The sequence below is a fragment of the Protopterus annectens genome, chromosome 8.part0, assembly GCF_019279795.1.
Source record: "Protopterus annectens isolate FY-2018-M chromosome 8.part0, PAN1.0, whole genome shotgun sequence".
NCBI lineage: Eukaryota > Metazoa > Chordata > Ceratodontiformes > Protopteridae > Protopterus > Protopterus annectens.
In genome coordinates, this window is record NC_056741.1 from 475676444 (window position 1) to 475700759 (window position 24316).

General features: G+C 43.9%; 1 protein-coding gene across 1 annotated transcript in view; it reads left to right on the top strand.

Moving 5' to 3' along the window:
• The window catches only part of LOC122808889 (protein bicaudal D homolog 2-like), a gene marked incomplete in the record, with an annotated part of 766930 nt that extends 755662 nt beyond the window's left edge, over positions 1-11268 (top strand). Inside the window, 1 exon segment of the mRNA XM_044080002.1 lies at positions 10577-11268. Within this exon segment, the coding sequence (XP_043935937.1) occupies positions 10577-10582 (6 nt within the window).
• Between the last annotated feature and the right edge of the window lie 13048 nt (positions 11269-24316).

A 24316-nucleotide genomic window follows, 5' to 3' on the forward strand; every position in this document is an offset into this window, starting at 1 on the left:
TTTCTGTCTAAAGGAGTCCCTGTAGATGCCTTGGTGGTGGCGGCAGCCACTCAGAAGGAAGTAGCAGAGTCTTCTTCATCCGTCCATCCTCCTAACAAGGAGTCTAGGACCATGGATCGGTACGGGAAGCGTACCCTCTCATCAGCAACCTTTACCTTACGGTCGCTGAATTACCTGTCTCACTTCACTCTGCTCCAGAGAGATCTCAAGGAGTTGGGAGATACTCTTGCGGGTAACGTTCCTGAGGCGATGGCTCAGACGGTTAATGCCCAGGTCTCTACCCTCAATTCCATTGTCAACTCATCCATGCGGCTCATTTTGTATGCAGCCGAGGGAGCGGGTAGGGCAGCAAGCTCAGGAGTCGCCCTTAGAAGGCAAGCCTGGCTGCGCCTGTCACTTTGTGGAGGCCTTCAAGTTTTCCTTCACTAACACCCCCTTTGATGGTTCTTCTTTGTTTGGGACCAAAGTGAAAGACACCCTCACCAGGTGCGAGCAAGAAGGAAAGACCCTGTCTGCCGTAGGGGTCCGTTTTCCCCTTCCTTCTAGGCCTTATCCCAAGGCCCAGTGGGGGGGGGGGGTGTGGTTCAAGAAATCTGAGGTTTTTTCCTGCCGCACAGGATGAACCCCCCCCCTCCAGAGGCAGAGGAGGGGGAAGTTATTCAGGAAGACGCAGCCCCAGAGGCAGAGGGGGCTCCCGCAATTCGGGAGACCGCCATTCCTTTCGTGGCATTCCCTACTCTCGTTCCTGAGGGAGTGCCCGGCTGTGCTTATCCGGAGCCAGTCGGGGGTCGAATTTCGTTAAATCCGGAAGCCTGGGAAAGCATCACCCAGGACAGATGGGTATTACGGATAATTTCTGGAGGTTATCTCATTCTGTTTACATCAGACCCACCTTCAATCAGAAAAATCCCAGACGTTCCACCCAGTCAAAGGGATCAAGCAGCCTCAGAGGTCTCAAAGCTGCTAGGAAAAGGGGCCATCCAGCGTGTCCCCTCAGACCAAATCAGATTAGGGACTTAAGATTTTGTTTGTGTCGAAAAGAACAGGGGACCTGAGACCCATATTAGATCTCAGCCAACTGAACAAATATGTACACAAGTCCAAGTTCCGTATGGTCACACTACAATCGATTCTCCCATTGTTGGGAGAGGAGGTATGGATGTGCTCCATCGATCTCAAGGATGCTTACTACCATGTGAAAATGGACAGGGCATCCAGGAGTCACCTACGCTTGCGGCTGGGAGCCAGTCATTTCCAGTTTCGAGCCCTGCCCTTTGGTCTCACCACAGCCCCCAGGGTGTTAAAGTGTATGGCGGTGGTGACGGCTCACTTGAGACGTCAGGGATTTCAAGTGTTTCCGTATCTGGACGACTGGCTCCTTACCGCCCCCACCAGGCATCAACTAGTTCAAACCAGGGACGCTACCATCACTCTGTCACCAGTTGGGGATAACAATAAATTGGGAAAAATCTGCTTTATTGCCCTCGCAGCGTGTCACCTTTATAGGAGCAGAATTAGACACCATTCAAATGCAAGCATTTTTACCACAAGAGAGGATCAGAGTCTTACAACAACAGATACACATGCTGATGCCCCTGAAGAAAGCGAAGACAAGATGGGTTCTCCAGCTCCTAGGGACCATGGCAGCAACAATCATGTTGGTCTCTCTAGCGAGATTGCTCATGAGAATTCTCCAATGGCTCCTCTTTGTTCAATGGTCTCTCCAGAGATTTCCACTTTCTCACCCCATTTTGCTCACGGACAGATGCAAGCAGGACCTCGGTTGGTGGCTTTGCACCAACAATTTGGATGGGGGAAGGCCATTCGTTCCACCCATCCCGGTTGCCACGGTGACCATGGACGCCTCCTAGATTGGGGTGGGTGGGCATTATCTTGGCAGGACGGTCCAAGGCATCTGGCAAGAACACGAGATACATCTGCATATAAACGTCTTAGAGATGAGAGCAGTGCTACTTGCGTTGCAGGCACTTCAGAGTGTTCTACCTCTAGGGACAATTGCAATACACTCTGACAACATGTCAGTAGTGTGGTATCTAAACAAGCAAGAGGGAACCAGGTCTTACCCTCTGTGCAGAGAGGCCATGCGAGTGTGGCATTGGGCAAGTAACTTCCCAACGGTTTCTGGTGGCAACGCACATTCCAGGGAAGTCCAGCGTGATTGCAGACAGGCTAAGCAGAGCTATTCTGATGCCTTACGAGTGGTCCGTGAATCGCCTGGTTGCAGAGCGAATCTTCAGCAGATGGGGTCAGCCTTGCTGCGACCTTTTTGCCAGCCCCTCAATGCAAAATGCAACAACTACTTCACGCTGCTTCCCCCACAGGGGGAGTCACCCAGGGATGCTCTGGTTCACGATTCACCCACAGGTCTGCTTTATGTTTTTCCTCCGTTTCCCTTGCTGTCAAAGGTGATTCAGAAAGCACAATCCTTGGGAAGCAGAATGATTCTGATTGCTCCACACTGGCCTCGCCAAGTATGGTTCCCCTTTCTTCAGCAATACATTGTGGACACTCCTTGGACTCTGGACCCTCAACCAGATTTACTGACACACATGTCTGGACAGTTCCATCCCTCCCTGATGACCCTCCGGTTGACAGCCTGGCTACTCCACTTCCATCGTTAGACTTCATAACTTCTCACCAGAAGTTGTTCATATATTATCGTCCTCTCATAAACCATCCACTAGAAAGATTTATTCTAGTAAATGGAAGAGGTTTTCTAACTGGGCACATACCCGAGGCATTGATCCTTACACAGCTCCAATCGCTTCAGTCTTGGAGTTTTTGTCTATGCTTTTCCATCAGGGTTCCGCATCAGCTACCATCAAAGTTCAGTTGGCAGCGATCTCTAATTTTCATGTCGTGAATGAGCCTAGTCTCATAGCTCATAGACTATGCAAGGCTTTCCTGAAGGGTACTCTGTTGTTCCGTCCCCCGGTTTCTGAACCAATCATGCCCTGGGATCTCAATTTTGTTCTACAAGCCCTTACTTTACCACCTTTCGAGCTGCCTGCGAATTGAAATTCTTGACCTGGAAAACAGCCTACTTAACAGCAATCACTTCAGCAAGGCGAGTTTCAGAAATTCAAGCCCTCTCCATCAAACTTCCATACTTAATCTTCCATAAGGACAGAGTCTCTCTTAGATGAAACCCTTCATTCCTTCCTAAAGTGGCTTCCGTGTCTAATCTTAATCCATTGAGTTGCCTGTGTTCTTTCCTCACTTTTCGAACAAGGCAGAATTTAGATTTCATCAGTTGGATATACACAGACAATTACGTTTCTATCTGCACCGAACAAAAGATATCCGGAAGTCTGATCAACTTTTTGTTTCCTTTTCGGAAAACAGAATGGGGTCCCCGGTCTCCAAGGTCACCCTATCTAGATGGATATCTAGTTGTATCTCTTTCGTCTACCAAGCAGGAGGTAAAGATCTGCCATTTCCGGTCAAGGCTCACTCTACTCGGGCTGTTTCTACATCTACAGCCTATCAGGCCAGATTGTCAATGGATGGTATATGTGCTGCAGCTACTTGGGCTTCTCACACACTTGTTTCTCATTACAAACTGGACGTGGTTTCTAGGGGCAAGTCGTCCTTTGGCTCCACAGTTCTCAGGAGTATTTTTCTATGAGCCATCCAGGATGCAGGTGCTAGGGACGCTGTCCCACGGGTAAGAATGTAGGCGAGATAGGACTGCATAACATCAAGAAGTTATGTACTCACCATAACGTTCGATGTATGTAGTCCATCTTGCCTTACATTCTTACCCTCCCACCTTCCCCCTTCCTGGAGGATTTGGAGGTTAGGTTGTTTATCTGTAGAATTCCCTTGCTTGGCTTATTCTTTACCTGGATGTGGTGTGTGCATGGGGTGCAAATGAGTTTCGCAGCAAACTAGATCTGGGGATATGGAGCAGTGCACCATGGGATACCTGCTTAGCCCAGCCAATGAAAGACTTCGAGCTAGAAAAATCGGCCGAGTCAGAGCTGATATTCGGCTCCGAACTCACGGGTAAGAATCTGAGGCGACATGGACTACATACATCGAACGTTATGGTGAGTACATAACTTCTTGTTTTCTTCTGGTGAAGCCATTCTTTTGTTGATTTTTGGATGTATGCTTGGGGGTCATTGTTGTTTTGAAAACTGAAATTCCTCTTCATCTCCAGCTATCTAGCAGATGCCTGAAGGTTTGGGGTCAAAAGTGACTGGTATTTGGAACTGTACATAATTCCTTCCACCTTGACTACAGCCCCAATTCCAGCTGAAGAAAAGCAACCCCGAAGCTTGATACTGGCAAGAGCATTCTTCACCGTGGATATGGTGTTCTTTTGGTGATGTTTTTGCACCGAAATGTACCTTTTGGAATTGTGGCCAAAAAGTTCAACCTTGGTATCATCAGATCATAACACATTTTACCACATGCTTTTGGGAGACTTGATGTATTGTTTTGCAAATTTTAGCTGGGTCTGGGTGTTTTTCTGTGTAAGAAAAGGCTAGTCTTGCAACCCTGCCCTATAGCCCAGACATATGGAAAATACGGGAGGTTGTTGTCAGATGTAGTACACAACCAGTACTTGCCAGAAATTCCTGCAGCTCCTTCAGTGTTGCTGTACGTCTCTTAGCAGCCTCCCTGAACAGTTTTCGTCTTGCCTTTTCATCAATTTTGGAGGGACGTCCATTTCTTTGCAGCATTACTGTTCCATATTTTCTCCACTTTCTCCACTTTTTGATGACTGTCTTCATTTTGTTCCATGGTATATCCAATGCTGTGGAATTTTTTTTGTACCCTTCTGATACCTTTCAACAATGAGATCCCTTTGATGTTTTGTAAGTTCTCTGCAAACAGCAGCATTTGATGTAGCAGGCAACTGAGTAAATGTCAGGAAAATCCTACTAGGACAACTGAACTTTATTTGGGGTTAATCAGAGTCTCTCTAATTGATGGCAGGTGTGTACCCAAGAAGTCTGAATGTTGTAATTAAGTCAAAAGGTGCTTCAACAAAGTATTAGTTTAAGGGTGTGCACACTTATGCAACCAGCTTATTGTACGTTTTTTATTTTTTATATTTTTCCCCCAACAGATTTGTTTGTTTTTCAATTGAATTGTACAGGTTATAGGTCACATTAAAGGTGGGAAAAGTTTTGAAATGACTTATTGTGGTCTCATTTTTTATATCACAAAAACCTGGCATTTTAACAGGGGTATGTAAACTTTTTGTATCCACTGTACCTTTAGAATGTATTCTTTCAGAAAAAACTAATTGTTAAAATCCACACACGCGTATATGCAAAATCTGTGTTTAGTTATAATATATGGATACCACTATTTTTTTAATAACTGCCTATTCTTTTGTGTTACCACCCTCTACATGAATGAAGGTTTCTATATGTCTAGCCATGAATTCGCCTTTAGTGAAATTTCTTGTTTAAAAAAAAAATGTTAGATAGGATGTCATTTTCATGCAGTCTTCAACTGATGGTGCTCTGATCTGACCTCTAATATGGCTAAGCCACTTTTACTAGATTCATGAATCCGACTCTTGAGCTCATTTACCCACAATGCCTCACTAACTTAATACAACTCTGATCTCGTTTGCCACCATATTGCTCAGAAGTGGATCGCCTTCTCTTGGGGTTTCGAGTGTTTTTTCAGTATTTAAAGGTAGTAGGTTTTCTTCTTTTAGATTACTTATCTTTCACATCCCTCCCTTACTTACTGTGCAGGTTCTGTCAAGCAGTTATTTTTTCTACCCTTTTAGTAGTTTTGGTACTTGAGTACCATTATTGCTACTCTTGTTTCTTTTTCTATATTATCTTCCCTTTCCTGTCTTCTAGAGGGTATTTCTTTGTACCATTGTTGGTACTCTGTATCATGCAAGTAGGGTATTTCTTTGTACCATTGTTGGTACTCTGTATCATGCATGTAAAAAGAAAAAATCCTTTGTTACACTTATTTTGAAAACTTTTCTTTGTCTCCTAAAATGGCAGATAAAGAAAATGTACTCCTATGGGCATAAGATTCCCATGTCTAATGCCCATAGGGAATGTTTGAGCACTGCCCATTTAGAAACTGCTTGTTCTGTATGTGTGGGGTTTAATTCCAGGGCTCTTAGTGACCAAAACAATTCACTAGTGCTAAAGGGTCTTCTCTCTACTACTGTTACTACTTTGGCTACCAGGGCTCAACCCCCTTCCAAGAGGTCTGAAGAAAGGAAACCTGATTTGGCTCTGAAATATAAGGACCCTAAGAACATGTCTCCAGACCATTCACCAGCATCTTGCTCTAACCTCTGAGTCTCCTGCAAAAATTTAAAAAATGTTTGATCCGACACCCTCGGATCTTACCTCTTCAAAGCCTAAATTGCCTCATATCCAGTCACCATGGTTCTCACCATACCCTATCTCTTCTTGACCCCACTCACTTTTTTCGCAGGAAAACTCCAAAGAGACACTCCAGGGCTGCTCCTCCTTTAGGTCCTCCAGGAGCTTGTCTGAAGCAAAGGTGGATAGGATGAAGAATTTCATCAGAGCTCCAATCCAGATGGGGGTACTATGGCTCTGTCTCACATCAGAAACGTGAGCCTGCCCTGCACTGGCCCTCAACTGTTATCTCCTCTTCTGATCCATCCTGTGATTTTTGTAGCCCTCTGATCTGAGATCACTGAGGCTGTCTGCTTTGGATCTGAAGACAGGTCATTCTTCAAAAACAGCCACATTCCTGAGTCGCCCATCTTCAATGTTTAGAGCAGGAGGACTCTTGCAGTCAAAGAAACCACTCCGGGGTGGAGAGGAGGTTGAGGTTGACTCCTAAGTTTTTAGAGGTGTCCTTGCCTCTAGATGTTTCAGAGCTAGACAGCTCATATCCAACTCCCTCTTCGACATGGGGATCTGGGGGATACAGTGCTCAATGTCACAGGGGTCTTCAGCTCTGGTGGTGCCAGGTGCTGTTTCTCCTAGACCCTCTGCCTTTGAGGTAGTGGAGAGGGCTTTTTCTCTGCCTAGAGAGAGAACATCCTTGCCTGCTTCAGATCCTATTTTTGTTCCACTATTGGGTATGAGTTCTGAGCCTCTCACTTGTATCCCACTGGGACAGCCTACCAGAACAACCCTCCAGTCAGTTACTTGAGACTCCCCTGTCACTTGATACCTCACCAGACCATCCCACTGATGCTGTCCCTAGGAAGACATGTAAAAGAAGACACTTGGATGCTCACTGAGGTCACTAACTTTGATGGGTGGAGTGGTCCCACAGATCTCCACCTGACAATGCCTCTTGGAGAAATACTGAAACTTCTAAGGCAAAAAGGTGGATGGTTTTCCAACCCCCCCCCCTTTGCCAGGAGGAGTCTGTGTTCCTGGAGGCTTTCTCATCTGGCCCAGCTATGTTTTGGGTGTCCCCTCCAGCTGATGAGCTAATATACCTTGACTGACACCATCCATGGAAGGAGTTTGGTACTGTGGAGCCTATCCCCAAATGACTGGGTAGATTTGTAGCCCCTCTCCAAAGGACAGACTCATTGGAGCAAAGGGGGTCCCAGTAGATGTAATGGTTGTGTCAGCTTCTACTAAGAGCTCACAGAGCAGAGTTCAGCTGTCTGCCTAACAGGGAGTCTAGGGCTTTGGGTAGATTTGGAAAGTGCATATATGCTTCAGCGACCTTCGCCCTGTGGTCACTGAATTATTTAGCATACTTAGAAGGCTACAGAGAGATTTAACAAAACAGGTTCCCAAATCTCTTTGTGGGTCCATGTCTGTGGAGGGTTGGTATAAAATTTTATCACAACTGGACACCCTTCAGTCAAGATCTAATATGTCCATGAGCCTGATTTTTCCCACACTGCAGGGGATACTTCTAGGACAGCAGGTTTGGGCATAGCCATCAGGGGATGTGCCTGGATGAGTTTGTGCAATTTTGCAGAACCCTTCAAGTCTTCATTCATCAATGTTGCATTTGATGCATTACCTCTGTTTGGCCCAAGGGTGAAAAATGCTGTGCAGAAGTGAACAAGATAGAAAGACCCCGTTTGTTGGGATCAGTTTTTCTACTCCTCTACGACCTTTCTCACAGAAGCAACGAGGCAGTAGAAAAATGTGGTTTCATAAGTACCAATGTACTTTCCAAGACTCGTGAGGAAATGGTTCCCCCAGGGACAGAGGGGGGTAACTCTAACAGAAGCCACCAGCCTCGCAGCAGAGTTGGCCTGCAGAATCAGGGTTTCTGGGATTCTTTCTCCGAAAAACCTTATCAGCACTTCTGAAAGGTTGCCCGGCTGCTTATTTTTGGAGGTAGTCAGGGGAGCTTGTCTCTGCACCTAGAAGCCTGGGCATCCATCACAACAGATACTTTGGTACAGAGGATCGTATCCAGAGGTTATTTTGTAACATTTTCCCAATTTCCCCCATAAAAAATGAAGAAAATCCCCAATGTTCCACCCGGTCAGAGATGCATCAGCAGTGGAAATAAGAGACATCCAGGAAATCCCCCCCCCCCCCCCAAACCAGATAGAATCCAGGATTTATTCAAGATCCTTTTTAGTGCTAAAAAGGCAGGAGACTCTACCCATTCTGGATCTCGGTAAATTAAACCAGTACGTGAAACACTCAAAGTTCTGGATGGTCACTGTTCAGTCTGTTTTTCCTCTGTTGCGAAAGGACAACTGGATGTGCGCAACACCTCCTCAAGATGCTTACTATCATGTCTAAAGCAACAGTTACTTCATAAGATGTGTGCTTCCAGCTGGGAGGCAGTCATTACCAATTCAGAGCACTGCTCTTTGTCTTCACCACAGCCCCCAGGGTGTTCAAATGCATAGTGGTGGTAGCAACTCACCTAAGGTACACTCCAGTCAGGATTACACAATTTTGCAAGAAACTCCTCCTTTGTTGGATCCTTTCAAATGAATTTCCTAAAGGCTGTCCAGTTTTACCTCTGTTAGTCGCCACAGTAATCGTGGGCACCCCCATCTGGAGTGATGGGAGGCATTTCTTGGGAATGACAGTTTAAGGTACATGGTCTCCTTAAGAGGCCAGTTTGCATATCAATGTCCCGGAGATGAGAGATGTCCTAGCATTGCAGGCCTTTCAAGATGCTCTCACCAAGCATCTCTTGCACTCCAGTTGGGCAGTTTGTCTGGTACATCAAACAAGGATGAGCCAGATCTTATCTTCTATGTCAAGGAGCAGTAAGTGTGTGGCCGTGGGCAATCTGTTCTGGTCGCTTTCTTATTGCAGTGCATATACTTGTGGAAAACCAGTGTGCTTGCAGACAAACTAAGCAGGTCCATTCTGATGTCTCACAAGTGGTTTCTAAATTTCAAAGTGGTGGAGAGAATTTTCTGTCGATGGGACCAGTCATGTTGTGATCTCTCTGCTTCCCTGTCAACCAGTGCAAGAGGTTCTTCGCCCTGATCCCCCCACTGGGGGAGTTGCCAAGACGTGTTCTAGTTTACAACTGTCTTTGCTCTCCTCTATGCTTATCGCCCATTACCTCTACTTCCCAAGTTTCAGCAGAAAGTTTACTGGTTGAAGAGCAGAGTGCTGTCATACCTGGATGCATAATGTCCCAAAGGTCACTGACAGGTCCATGTGCTTCAGAGGATGAAACTGCTAAACTGGTGTGGATAAGAACATGATCCGAGTTATAGACGCATAATAAGGATGCCTTCAGAGTTTGATATGGTGAGAACATTTTAATTTAGTTTTGTGGTCCTTGTACCTGTTTTTTCATTGAGTGTGTACTGTGTGAGCATTGATCAGCCTCTCAGGTTGGGTTTATTGCTAGAGACTGATAAAGAGAAATGCTTAATGACATTATCTCTGTGAGACATTTTCTTTGCATATGACCAATGATTAGGATGGTCATAGAAACTGACTTGAAGCATAATCACTGCTGCTTTGAACCAGAATGGTGCTGCTACTTCCATAAATAGACTGAGTTTGAATATGGGATTTTGTCTGGGAAAGTCTGAGTTTAAATTGCTTTTCTAAGGCATGGAAGAGTTGCAGTCCCTTGTCTTTTGACAAACATCCAGTCTTCTGATGGGGCTAGCAGAGATGGACCTTATCCATTGCCCTGAAGCTAATTATGTGGGATCCTCCCTGTTTCGCCACCTATATTTTGTGGAATCCTAGAAAGGCAAAGACTGAGTAAGTGTGCTTTCATGTCTGTACTTTTTCCATTTTTGGGGTTCCCTACTTTGATTTCATTCTTGGATTCCCTGTTTTTTGAAGTCCATAGATACTTTAACCTACTTTTTTTTTTTTGACTTATGTTTAGCAAGCAAGGGTAAAAAGGGTGGAATGGTTGCCTGTCTACACAGACCAGTCAGATTAGCTTGAGTATATTCTCAGGTTTGTGTAGCACCAACCAATTTTAAATGGGAAAAATTAAGATTTTCTCCAGGTTATATGGTTACCAATATGTGTGATAAGTGATAAATGCATGCAATATGACCAGTAATTATGGTTGATATCACTATTTTCACATATGTTTAATGCATTCTGTTGTATTTTAAGCCATGGCTGAAATTTTAACTTTGCTTTTGATGTTTTAATAGAGGTGAAAAATTTGTGGAAAATACAACAGAAATTTAATTTCTTCAAGAGCATAACCGTGGTACCAGAATCTGAGTGGAAGATAACTTGTGTAACCTCATTTGCAGCCCTTGGAGCAAATTCACTAATGCTGAATGTCAAAGTTGCACTGGACTTTTATAGTTTGGATCACCAAAAATGAAGCAGGTTTCAACACAAGGCACAACACTGTGTGGAGTTAGTGTTCTTACGATAAACATTTTCATTAAAAAGTTTTAATTTTAAGACTTAATTTTATAGTCTAATCGCACTGTATGACGAACCAGTATTATTGTAAAGATGTAAGAGAATGTAAAAAAATGTACGTTTGATTTTTGCGAGTGCAAATCTTTGCCAAGTGGTCAGCAGCAAGCTGCTAAACCTGAAAATGTACACTTTTATGTATATAGGTCACCAGCTGGCTTCTGGGGATCTAATTCTGGTTTTGTAAAAGTGTTAAGGGTGGGGTTTTGTATATATTTATGACTGAAGCCATTACTGTTGATGTGCAGCAGCTCTCGCATCTTCGGTTTATAAAGGACTGAGCTGCAGATCTGAGTGGGCTGGACAACCTCAGGGGGTGGGGGCAGAAGGTGACAGTGTTGTGTAGCAAGAAAAAATATATTTTTATGTGTTCTGTCACTGCTTATTAAAGGAAAATACTGGTGTGCAATCAGTCTGTGTAAACTCACTTCTGAGAAAGCTAATGTAAACTATTTGCATCATGTCACTTTTACATAATGGTGTTCCAAAAAATAATGGTGGGTGAATAGTAGTGTAGGTGTTTAACAGGCTGCATATTCAGTGGACATCACTTTGATTTTTAAACAGCTGTTACTTTAATGAGCAAAACATAGGATGTAGTATTTCAGTATAACTACTCTGTTGTATACAAGTTAACATGTACAGGTGGCTGTTTTTATCTGTGCACTTGTTTTCATTCCACATCTCGCTGCGCCATGTTTCTAATCGGGCAATGTTTGTTTTGTTCTCTTCTTCAGTACCATACTGCCTCATTTACTATTCAATGCAGTTTCTGACTGGGTAAAGATTTAAATAGCTGATGCTTCAGCCATTCTAGTGGTACAAGTTTACAGTTACTTTGCAAAGATAAGTAACTATTTCTAAATTGGCATACATTCATTAGCAGCATATATGGTGGTTTCAGATGATAGGCCTTCTACCAAATGAAAATTATCTAACATCAAAGGACCCTTCGTGATGGGTCCAAGTTTTTTACTTCTCTAGCTGTGATTCAGCATTTTTTTCCAGCAAAGTCCCACATTTGTGGATGCTTGGATGCTCAGCTGACTTTCTTTGGTTTAACAATTCATTTAGAAAAGTGGTTCATCGCTGTAGCCACTAATCTGTATTGATACTTCCACAGTTGGTCTCAATTCTTGCTGCCATGTAAAATTATGCATTCCCATGAAGGAACATCATATTACTAGGCAAGACTTGGCATTGCTTATATTGTGTCTGGAAAGAACACAATATTAACTACTCCAGGTGTCAAAAATGTATTTCAGCTACTTAAGTCAGAAATATTTTTTTGTGCCACTTATCATAGATGGCAGCTGTTGATAGCTGTTCTCTCCCCTTCTTGGAGACTACTTGGGGAAATTGTATGTGCAGCAGCAGACATTTGTCAACAACACAGAGGCAGGTAGTTGAAAGTCAACTCCAGGCCCAGTTCTCCGTAAGGATTGTCCAGTGTTAGTCCGTCACTGAAACCTTCATATGTTAAGCTTGCTGTCATTTTGGGCTCCAGCCCAAAATGGTTTTGTGCTTCCATCAAGGACCATGAAACAGATGTGCACCATGTGCTGCAGACTTGGGCTGAGGGGGGTATTGCAGTGCTCTTTCTAGAGGATTGGCTGGAGAGTTCTGTTGGTCAGCCTGATCTCTGTGATCAGAATGCGTTACTTAGGTCATGGATTTGAGAGTACTGTGGGAATGAGTGCTCATATCAGGATTGGACTCCAGACCTGTGTGGACCAGCAGGCCTCAGTTCAGACGAGTCTGTCTGGTTGTCCTATGCTGGATCTGATGCCACAGTGCATGGATAGGTAGGTGCTCATTTCCTGGGATCTTGATGTACATACTATTAAAGATTTGTGTCTTATGCCCATACCATCCATGGAACAGGCCTTTCTCCATTGCATCTCATTGGCTAGAATGGATTCCAGTATTTCCAGTAAATGCTCTCAGGGAGCATTTCTCCCTGGGCCTCCACTGAAAATTGGCTTTGTTCCAAGTCTGAGTCTCCCGGTAAACAAATGTTTAAAATATATATATATATATTGGTTTCCTGATGCCTAACGCTGGCCATTGCTCCTCAGTGTGTGTATACATGCCTGTGTGTAGTTGGAGTTCTGGTACTTCCTCACCTCAGGATTCTATGATGATTCAGAGGCTGCTGAGGCTACTATCTCAAAGCTGGACATTTCCTTCAAATAAGCCCTGTTTTGAAATTGTCCTCAGAGTGATATTAAACAGTTTACTCTTCAAAGCAGCAATAAGCAGTAAAAAAGTGGATAAAAAGAAACTGTCACAATATCTGATGTAAACCAAACACTTTAATCCACAAAAAAAAACTCCAATTAGCGTTTTCATCTCTCTATTTAAAACAGAGACTTCTTCAGACTCTGTACAGATTTTGAACAGTTTTGAATGACCTCTGGCTCATATCTGGTAAAGTTTTTGGTAAGTAAGCTTGAGGGTTTCTTGCATTATCCAGCGCCATTAGTCTGTTAGGGATGCTGAGAGAGCAGCCTGGAGGCCACGTGTTTTGCAACTCAGTGACTGAGTAGGCAGTTACATGCTCGTAAAGATCTTTTCAGTTCTTCATACGCCCAAAAGACTGCCATAAGTTGCTGCCAGATAAGTCCAGAGCTTTGAACAGGTATAGCAAGAGGGTGTGCTAATGTGCTTCTTTGGGACTGTGGATGCCAACTTGCCTCACTTTTCCCCAGTTAGGTTATTACTAGGCAGTTAAACTGGGTGTCTCATTTATAGCTTGGTTGGTGTGAAGATCGCTAAATGCTACCCTTTTTATAAGGGCTAGGACAAAGCATACACTAACTATGCATTTGTGGTTTCCTAGCCTTTCATCCAGGTATTGTTTAAAAAGGGTTAGGGAACTGCTTTGTTTAATATGGAGGAGGAGCCTTTTCCAGAAAGGAGGAATCTGTCCTTCCAGCAGATTTTGTTTATACTGTGAAGTTTAGGTTTGCAGTGAGCTTGCAGAAGATCACATAGGTTAGAATCAGTTGATGCTTTGTAAGCTGGGTGAAAGTCACTCTGTTAGACACTGTGCGAGACCCAATGGGGAAGGGCTGTTGTCCTTGAAGCAGGGTCATGTGTTTGATTAGATGCATACTGAAGGGGGCATTGTATTCAGTTGTGGGCGTAATAAGGAAAGTGTAGAGTGGAGTAACATCACTGGGTCTAGGTAATGCACCTTGGATAAATCAGCTGCGCTAGGTAGATGGATTTTTCTAATCATTGCAAAATGGTGTTCAGAGGAAAGGTGTTTGTGTATGAAGGTGCCCAGTTCCCTCATAACTGTATCACTACTGAGAGATGTCTTATTTGTGATAGGTACAATAGTGCCAGTGTTTACCAAAGGACAAAGTACTACACTTTTTTTTTTTCATTTAGCCTTAGACCATGGTGTTGACACGAGGTTTGTATATGATGGACCCTTTTGTAGATCCCGGAGTCCATGGATAGGTGTTGATGGTTGTCTGTTTACTATCATCTGCCAACTTTGTCAGCCAGAGGACTTTGGTATGAATTTGAACATCCGAGAAAGATACCAAGTAGATGCAGTCCTAGTACAGAGCCCTGAGGAAGCCCACTAGCAACCCTTTGAGTGAAGAGAGTGCCTATAACCTTGATATGTTTGGTCTGTGATCCAATTTTTCTGTCTGGCAGATAACGTGGCTTTACATTAAATTTGTTTAAAATTCCAGACTCTGTGAATAGTGCAAAGGCCTTAGCCAGATTAAGGTACACTGTGTAGCATTTTTCTTTCATCAACATAATTTTTTGAGGTATTCACAAGAGTGAGTAAACAGGACCTGCCTTTCACCAACCTAAAATGGCTTGGGTCAAGGGTTTTTAAGCTGCCATTGTCTGCATTTGAGGTGACTGCATTTCATTGTTTTGCAAGCAATGCTGGTAAAGCTTATTGGTCTGTACTTACCAGCATCCATAGTGGGGGGCTGGGGCACCCTTATGAAGTGGGTTGATGACACCAGTTCTCCAGGTCTCTGGCACAAATCCATTAGAAATGCCAAGGCTGAAGAGAGATCAGAGTGAATCTTTGAGGCAGTGTTTCATGCTGACAAGGAAACACCCTGATGCATCTTCAAACCCCATTGAGTTCACATTTTGTACCTACAAGAGAGCTTTTAGGACTTGTTCAGAGCTAATCTCGGGAGTATGTATAGATAGCAAAGGGGTAGCTGGGAGGTAGGGAGTGATGAGATTGGGGTATCTGGAAGGTAGGGAGTGATGAGATTTGAACTGAATTTGTCATCTAATATGTTGACTGTTTTCAGGGTTTGTATGGGGTAATACTATGACTCACATTTGTACATTGATTGGTCTCTGTTACTAAGATTCTTAATGTAGCTGAAGGCCTTAAGGTTGTCCTTGCTAGTGGTTACTAGTTTCATTTCATATTTGTCCAAGTTGTACATTTCTTGAGTTTGGATTTAGTGTGTGAAGCTTTGTCACTCCCTATAGGCAAGTTTTTTCTTTTGTTGTAAATTTTATTTATAGCAGGGACCACCATAGGGTTTTACTGGCAAATTTGCTGTTGTATTTATAGCTGACTAGAACTGATGTCTCTGCAGTTATGCAGGTGATACTAGCTCTCTGTAAATGCAGTGGTTATTGAGAGGAGAGAGGCTGTAGAATTGGATAGTTAAAACAAGTTTGCTTTATGAAAAATGTATTTACTTATTTGATAACTGGGTAAGTGAGCTGGCCAGATTGACCTTATGCAGCTGAAGCCCACACTCACATAGGGCAGTACTACAAATTATTAGTTCAAAAGGTATAGGATCAAATACATAATGAATTGTAAATTGACAAAACATATGAATAGTCTGAGTTGTAGAATAATTGTGTTACATACATTACACAGAAAACTGAGAAGTTTGATAGCAGATGAACACATAGGATAAAAGATAAAATGTCATAAAAAATACAAGGTAACAAAGCCTTGGAACCATTTACATCTTGCCAGTGCCCATCCTTAGACTACATCTCCTTTTTTGAGGAGGACTACGCCAGTCAAACCAGGGGTAAATTTGTGAATACCCATCCAAACATCCAGATGGTCTTCATTCCCACCGCTGCAGTAGCCTTTAAACTATATATGGGTTATGCCTTGCTCAAGACGCAACTGTCTGGCTTCCAAAGTCTCTAGTTCCCTCCTTAACCTTCACTCTCTGTTGATTGGACAACTCTGTGGAAGGAAAAATCATTCAGAGTAAGAATCTTAAGTACTTTCTTGCCACTTTGTGAAGAAGCAGCTCATAGCAGTAGTTGGCCTTCAGCTTCTATTCTGACAGAAGTCCAGTACTGTGTGGAGTTCTGCTGCTGTTATTTCTGTTTCTTCTGCTGATTGTGCTATGGGTTTGGGAGAATTGAGTAATTGTTCTTAGTGTTTCACTGTTGCAGTCATTACGTTTAGGGTAATCTGCTGACAGGTTGCCCTCAGTCAGCCTGAATTCCAAAGTCTTGAGTCCTGCGTCAGTTGCTGTCTTCTCTTCCATGACGTCAGGTCGTCAGGGGTATAAAACATGCAGCCAACGCCATTTTCTTTAGTCTTTCTTGCCGCGTGGTGCCCGAAGCAGAAGCATTTCACAAGTGCTGGTCGGCCAACTACTGAAATATTCGAGTTTGAGTTTCAGAACCTAAGTCTTCACTAAAGCTAAGTATCCCATTGGGTAAACTTTTTTCTTGCTTTTTACTGATGTCAGAAAAAGTTAGTAATTGTATTACTTGTGGAAAGCAAATACCTCATAAGGATTTCCATCTATACTGTATTCCTTGCCTAGGCCCTGATCACAACGTGCCTGGCTGTCAGTTTTGTGCTAGATTTAACCAACGCACTATTAAGCGTCGATATATTTTTGCATCAAAGTATTTTGGAAACAGATTTAACTACCCAGAATTGTCATCTGATACCAATCCGACTACCGGAGTACATAAAAAAACGCAAAGAAAAGGACAGAGAAAGGCCGTCAAGATCCAAAACAGACGAAGCTTCTCCTAAGCCAGTCACCGGTACTCAGTGAGGTGCTTTCGCAGCCCCTGTTACCCGCTACCATCGAGCTGCAGGCCTCTACCAACACCCATGTGGAGTCTGGCATGCCGCAAGATACTCAAGGTATTGGACCGACGGATGTATCTCCATCGGATGGGTCCAGAGCCGCTGAGCAGGCACCGGCTTCTGAGGGTGTATTCAGACCTCAACATTTGTATATCAAACCGACGACAGCTGCAAAACCAAAGACAAGCAACTTCTAAAGCTAAAAAACTGATGCATTAGCCACATGCACAGGCCTCTATGCCTAAAAAAACAGATTATCAAAATGGCTGGAGACCTTATTACCTTGATCAGGGGTACCCATTTCCTCCAGATAAGAGGCCTAGACAAGACACTGATTATGAATCTTCAGATCAGGTTTCTATTTCTTCTGATTCCTCTTCTGATCAGGAATTAGCTATACCTCCCTATGAGGATTCTGATGCTGAGAAGTCTATTCCATCTGCATCTCCTCCTGAGGATTATTCATTTGGAGAATCCTTGCATACTTTGAGGGAGCATTTTCACTGGAACAGTCAAGACTTCTCAGAATCAAAAAAAGAGGCTCAGGGATTTCCTTCTCCCTCAGCACAAGCCTTTAGCCATTCCCCCTGTTTTAGACATTGTGGATGATGTCTTTTCGTAGTCGAGCTTGACCCCTGACTCCTTACCTCCGGTTCCCAGTAAGCCTGACCAATATTACAGGGTCCCTGACTCCCATAAATTTTTATTTAGAAACCCTGCTGCTGATCCTGAAACTATTTCACAGGGTCCAAAGGGAGTTAAGGCCTCAACAGCAAAAAATCCTTCCCCCTCTGACACATTCAAGGGCACTAGACAGATGGGGGAAAAAGGTTTATACATCTGCAACCTTGCAATCAGGGCCTTAAACTGTCAAATGTTCGTGTTTCACTGCTGCAGTCATTACATTTGGGTTATCCTGCCGTCAGGCAGTCACGCAGTCGGCCAGAGTTCCAAAGTCTTGGTCCGGCGTCAGTTGCTGTCGCTTCTTCCTTGACGTCAGTGCGCCAGGGGTTTATAAGATGCAGCCAACGCCATTTTCCCCAGTCTTTCTTGCCACAAGGTGCCCGAAGTAAAAGCAGTTCACAAGTGCCGGTTGGCCGACTCCTGAGATTTCAAATTCGATTTTAGATCCGAAGTCTTCAATAAAGCTAAGTACCCCATTGGGGAAACTTTTTTTTCTTGCCTCGGACCGATGTCAGTAAAAGTTAATAATTGTATTTCTTGTGGGAAGCAAATACCTCATAAGGATTTTCATTCTTACTGTATTCCATGCCTAGGCCCAGATCACAACGTCCATTTGTTGTCGGTTTTGTGCTAGATTTAACAAGCCCACTATTAAACGTCGGTTTGATTTTGCACGCCATTATTTTGGCCGAAGATTTAATTATACTATGCCATCGGAGCAACCGATGACCGGAATTCACAAATAACGCAAAGATAAGGATAAGGACAGGCACCCGAGGCCCAAAACCGATGACGAAACCTCTTCTAGGCCAGTCGCCGGTTCTCAGTGAGGCGCTTTCGCAGCCCCTGACATCCGCTACCTCAGAGCCGCAGGCCGCGACTGACTCCCACGTGGAGTTGCCTAGGCCTCTGGATACTCAAGGTGTTGGGCCTACGGAGACTAACCCTTCAGATGGGTCCGGAGCCGCTGAGCAGGCATTGGCTTCTGAGGGTGTTTTCAGGCCTACACAACTTACTATTCCATCTACAGCCAAGTCTAAAGCAACATTAAAGTCAAAGAAGCAAGTACAGCATTCACCTGGACAGGCCTCCATGCCTAAAAAGCAGATGCTCAAAATGGCCGAAGACTTAATTACTCTGAGGGGGTACCCACCCCCCTCCTGATAAAAGGCCTAGGCAGGATACAGACTAAGATTCCTCTGACCAGGTTTCTATATATTCTGACTCCTCTTCAGACCAGGGATATTCCTTACCCCCCTATTAGGACTCTGATGCTGAAGAAATCTATTCCTTCAGCCTCTCGTCCTGAGGATTACTCTTTTGGGGAAACTTTACACACCATGAGGGAGCATTTCCATTGGGAGGACCAGGATTACTCAGAGTCCAAGAAAAGGCTCAGTTTTCTTCGATTGCCTCAGCACAGGCCCCTTGCTATTCCGCCAGTGTTGGATATTGTGGACGATGTGTTCTCTGAATCCAGTTTAAATCCAGATTCTTTACCCCCTGCTCCAATTAAGCCAGACAGGTACTACAGAGTCCCTGACTCACACAAATTTCTTTATAAAAACCCTGCTGCTGACCCAGAAACTATTTCCCAGGGTCCCAAAGGGGTAAAGGCCTCCACGGCTAAAAATCCAGTTCCCTCTGACAGGGATTCCAGAGCATTAGACAGATGGTGGAAGAAAGTTGACACCTCTGCAACTTTAGCAGTGAGAGCTTTAAACTGCCAGTTTCACATGCTTAAATATCAACAATATTTACTGTCTTAGTTAAAACAGAAAATGAATACAAGTGCAGAACAACCTGATTTTAAGGAAATGCAGGATTTATTGCATGCAGCTGAACAAGTGGGAAAACATACTTTGCAATGTGGTTTTGATTCATTAGAAGCTTCTTGTAGAGCAGCAGTTACAGGATCTGTGATTCGAAGGCATTCCTGGTTAAAGGAACAAATTACCAGATCATGTTAAGGCGAAATTGGATGCTCCTTTACAGCAAGATATTTTATTTGGTGTTAAAGCAGAGGAGGTATTAAAGAAAATGGAGGATAAGGCAAAATATATGCAAACAGTAAAGGATTTCTTACAGGTATAGCCACCAAGATTTAGCAGAAATTGGCCTATTAAAAATTGGTCCTTTCCAGTGTCATGCCACAAAGAGGCAGATACAGACGCCCAAGAGGCAGATCTCAGCCCCAAGGATCTTACAGGCCACGACAGTGGGGTGCTTCAACACTAAAAGGAGGTGAGGACAAGTCACAATCTTACAGAAAACAATCTCAATGACTTTCCCCTTCCAATGCCAAACTCTTCCCTGTTGGCAGCTCCCTTGGGGGGGGGACTAGCACTTTTTTCATAAAACTGGCAAACAATCACCCAGGACAAATGGGTGCTGAATATTGTGTCTCAAGATTACAGGTTCCACTTTCACACTTTACCAAGGCTAAAAGGAATGCCAGACCTGCTACAAAATCAATGGGCAGAGGCACAAAGACAAATTACAGCCCTCATGGACATGAGAGCTATTCAAAAAGTACCACAGCAGGAACAAGGACAAGGTTTTTACTCAAGACTCTTCCTGGTCCCCAGCAAGGACAAAGCCTAGAGACCCATACTAGACCTTTCCACTCCAAATACTTACCTGGATGTTCCGAAATTCAAAATGTTGACACTACAGCAGCTCCTTCCCATGTTGGGCAAGAAAGCTTGGCTTGTTACTTTGGACCACAAAGAGGCATACCTGCATGTCCCTATCAGACAAAATTGCAGAAGATACCTCAGATTCATAGCTGGTTCAGTGCACTACCAATTCACTGCACTGCCCTTTGGCTTATCTACTGCACCCAGGGTCTTCACAAAGTGCCTGGCACCAGTAATTGCATGTTGCAGACAAAAAAAAAATTCAAATATATCCATACCTGGATGACTGCCTGATTCAAGCAGAGAGCAAGGACATTCTTCTAAAGCATCTGGCGTTTGTAAAAAAGTTATTAAGCTGCCTAGGGTACACAGTAAACGAAAAGAAATCAAAACTAGTGCCCTCACAAGAGATAATATTCCTGGGTGCCAGCTTAAATACAATGGCCCAGATGGCTTATCTCACTCCAGACAAACAGTCAACTGACTCAGTATTTTCAGTTGATTGCAACAAAGTCCCAACTCCCTGCAAGAAAAATTCTGCAGGCCTTGGGATTCATGGCATCCTGCATACTTCTAATTCCATATGCCAGACTGCATATGAGGAAATTACAATGGTACCTAAAAAGTGTTTGGACTCAACACTCTCAGCTTGGAAACGGTAATACCACTAATTCCCTGCCTGCAACAGGAGTTTCGATGGTGGGCACACAGGCATGTCACCTCAACAACGGTCAGCCTTTCACTTTACCCACAGCCAGGCAGACTTTAACAGACGCTTCAGATTACGCCTGAGGAGCACACATGGCAGGAAAATGTATTCAGGGCAAATGGACCACAGACCAAATGCATCTACACATCAATCAAAAAGAGATGTTGGCTGTACAAAATGCCCTAACAGCTTTCAAAGACCTTCTGCATCCAGGACAATTACTATTAAAGACAGACAACACCACAGTAATGTGGTACATAAACAAGCAAGGGGGCACTCATTCTTACCCCCTATGCAGACAAGCCATGACCTTGTGGAACACAGCTCTAACTTAAGTTCATCTGCAAGCACAATTCCTGCCAGGAAAGAAAAATACTCTGGCAGACGACCTAAGCAGAAACATCATGGATCCTCACAAGTGGAAATTAAATCCACAAGTTTTCAGCATGATAATGCAAAAATGGGGGTGCCCGGACATAGATCTCTTTGCCTCTCCACTGAACTGCCAACTACAATAATTCTGCACAAGGACTTATTACACACAAGCATGGAAAGTGGATGCTCTTTCGTTCAGCTGGAAAAGCCTGCACGTTTATGCTTTCCCTCCTCTGCCTCTCCTTTCGAAGGTTCTCCTAAAAGCCAGGCAAGAAAAACCACAGATGATTCTGATTGCTCCAGACTGGCCACGCCAGCATTGGTACCCAATCTTAAAGAACTTAGCTCAAGGCCCACCTTGGATTTTACCTCAAATTCCACACCTTCTGAATCAACAAAACAATCCGATCCTGCACAGTCCGCTCAAAACCTTATCCCTGGCTGCATGGCAGATTCATTAGCCAAACAGCCAGCACCTCTCCCTAAAGCTGTTATGGATGTCATTTTGAAGCCCAGAAGGCCTAGCACCAGGAAATCTTACTCAGAAAAGTGGAAGAGATTCTGTGCCTGGAACCAGGCTCAAAGCCCTGACCCTCTTGTCCCTAACATTCCTCGGATACTACAATACTTAACTGAGATGCTGGACAAAGGACTATCCTTCTCATCCATTAAGATCCACACTTCTGCCATCTCGGCTAACACAGATCCTCCTATTTTCTCTCATCCATTGCTAAAGCAGTACCTCAGAGGGGCTAAAAACATAAGACCGCCCCGGAGAGCACCAACACCTACTTGGGACCTCAATTTCGTCTTGGAAAAACTCACTTTACCTTTTTTTGAGCCAGCCAATTCAGCAGAAATAAACTATATGTCATGGCAATAACCTCCGCACGAAGAGTCTCAGAACTACAGGCACTAATGGCAGTGGAGCCCTTCATCATTTTTCACCAAGACAGGGTTTCCTTAAGAACAAACCCTTCATTTATACCTAAGGTGGTATCCAGTGTGGCTCTTAACCAAACTATTCACTTGCCAACATTTTATCCAAAACCCCAGAATAAAGGGGAGAGAATTCTACATTCCTTGGACATACACAGACAATTATGCTTTTACTTGGACAAAACAAAATCTTTCAGGAAAACTGAGCAATTGTTTGTATCCTATGCTGCAAGATCACAGGGAAAGGCTATTTCAAAGCCGACCATTTCAAAGTGGATAGGCCACTGTATCCGGTTCTGCTTCACACAGCATGGGAAGCCTGTACCATCTAACATTAGACCACATTCCACCAGGGCAACTGCAACTTCTGCTGCCTACCTTAGAGGAGTACCTACCAAGGACATTTTGGAAGCTGCAACTTGGAGTTCAGTGCACACCTTTACCAAGCATTACCACTTGCCCCTCTACTCCATATCCACAGCTGGCTTTGCCACTGCAGTGCTGCAGGGCCTCATAGCCACACCAAATCCTCTCTAGAACCAGCCGCCCTGACTCAGCTTTGGGATTCTTCCCAAGTGTAATGACTGCAGCAGTGAAACACGATGAACATAGTACAGTTTTGTACCTACCATAAATGTAGATCTTAGTGTCTTCACTGCTGCAGTCCTGGTTACCCACCCGCCATCCCCTCTTTCTTAGCTGGGTCTTGTCTATAACGTTCTACACTATACTTTCTATGTGGTGTATTTGCTGGCTACTAAAGGTTATGTTTTTTACCTTGTGTATGTTTTGTAAGCAATATGTATTGCCTATCCTTTTGGGGGCACCTGGCATCTGGGGCAAGAAAAACTGAAGAAAATGGCGTTGGCTGCATTTTATATACCCCTGGCGCACTGACGTCGGGGAAGAAGCGACAGCAACCGACGCCGGACCAAGACTTTGGAACTCTGGCCGACTGCAGGACCGCCTGACGGCAGGATAACCCAAGTGTAATGACTGCAGCAGTGAAGACACTCTAACATCTACATTTATGGTAGGTACAAAACTGTACTTTTCATATGCTTAAGTACCAACAACATGTTATGGGATTGCTGAAACAGAAAATGATGATGATTTCAGAATGTGCAGAAAATAAAGAATTGCAGGAATTATTGTATGCAGCTGAACAAGTTGGAAAAGCATACTTTGCAATGTGGTTTTGATTCCATAGAGGCCTCCTGCAGGGCCACAGTTACTGGATCTGTGATTAAGAGGCATGCCTGATTAAAGGAACAAAATTTGCCTGATCATGTTGAAGCTAAATTGCTAGATGCACCTTTACAGCATGATTCTGTTTGGTATTAATGCAGAAGAGGTTTTAAAGAAAATGGAAAACAAAGCTAAGTCTATCCAAACTGTTAGACTTCTTACAAGTGCAGCCACCAAGATTCAGTAGACACTGGCCTACAAAAAATTAGTCCTTTCCTGTGTCAGACAGAACTCAAAGGGGCAAATCCAGATGCCCTAAAGGTTCCAGATACCAGGTGCAAGATTCATACAGGTCAAAGCAATGGTGTGGTTCCACCTCCAAATCTGGAGGAAATAAATCGCAAACCTACAGAAAGCAATCCCAATGACTTCCCTCTGCCTACACCAAGCACTAATCTTTTGGCAGCACCCATAGGGGGACAATTAGCACTTTTTGCTCAAAATTGGCAGTTAATAACCCAGGACAAGTGGGTACTAAACATCGTATCACAGGGATACAAATTCCATTTCCACACACTGCCAATGGCAAATGGTTGGCCAGATCTGCCAAAAAATCAATGGGCAGAGGCACAGAAACAGGTTACGTTTCTCATGGATATGGGGGCCATTCAGACAATACCAGAACAGGAAAAAGGACAGGGTTTTTACTCTACTGCTCTTGGTACCCAGAAAGGACCAGGCCTGGCGGCCAGTACTGGATTTATTGATTTTAAACACATACTTGGACATTCCAAAATTCAAAATGCTGACTTTGCAGCAGCTTCTGCCCATGCTGGGC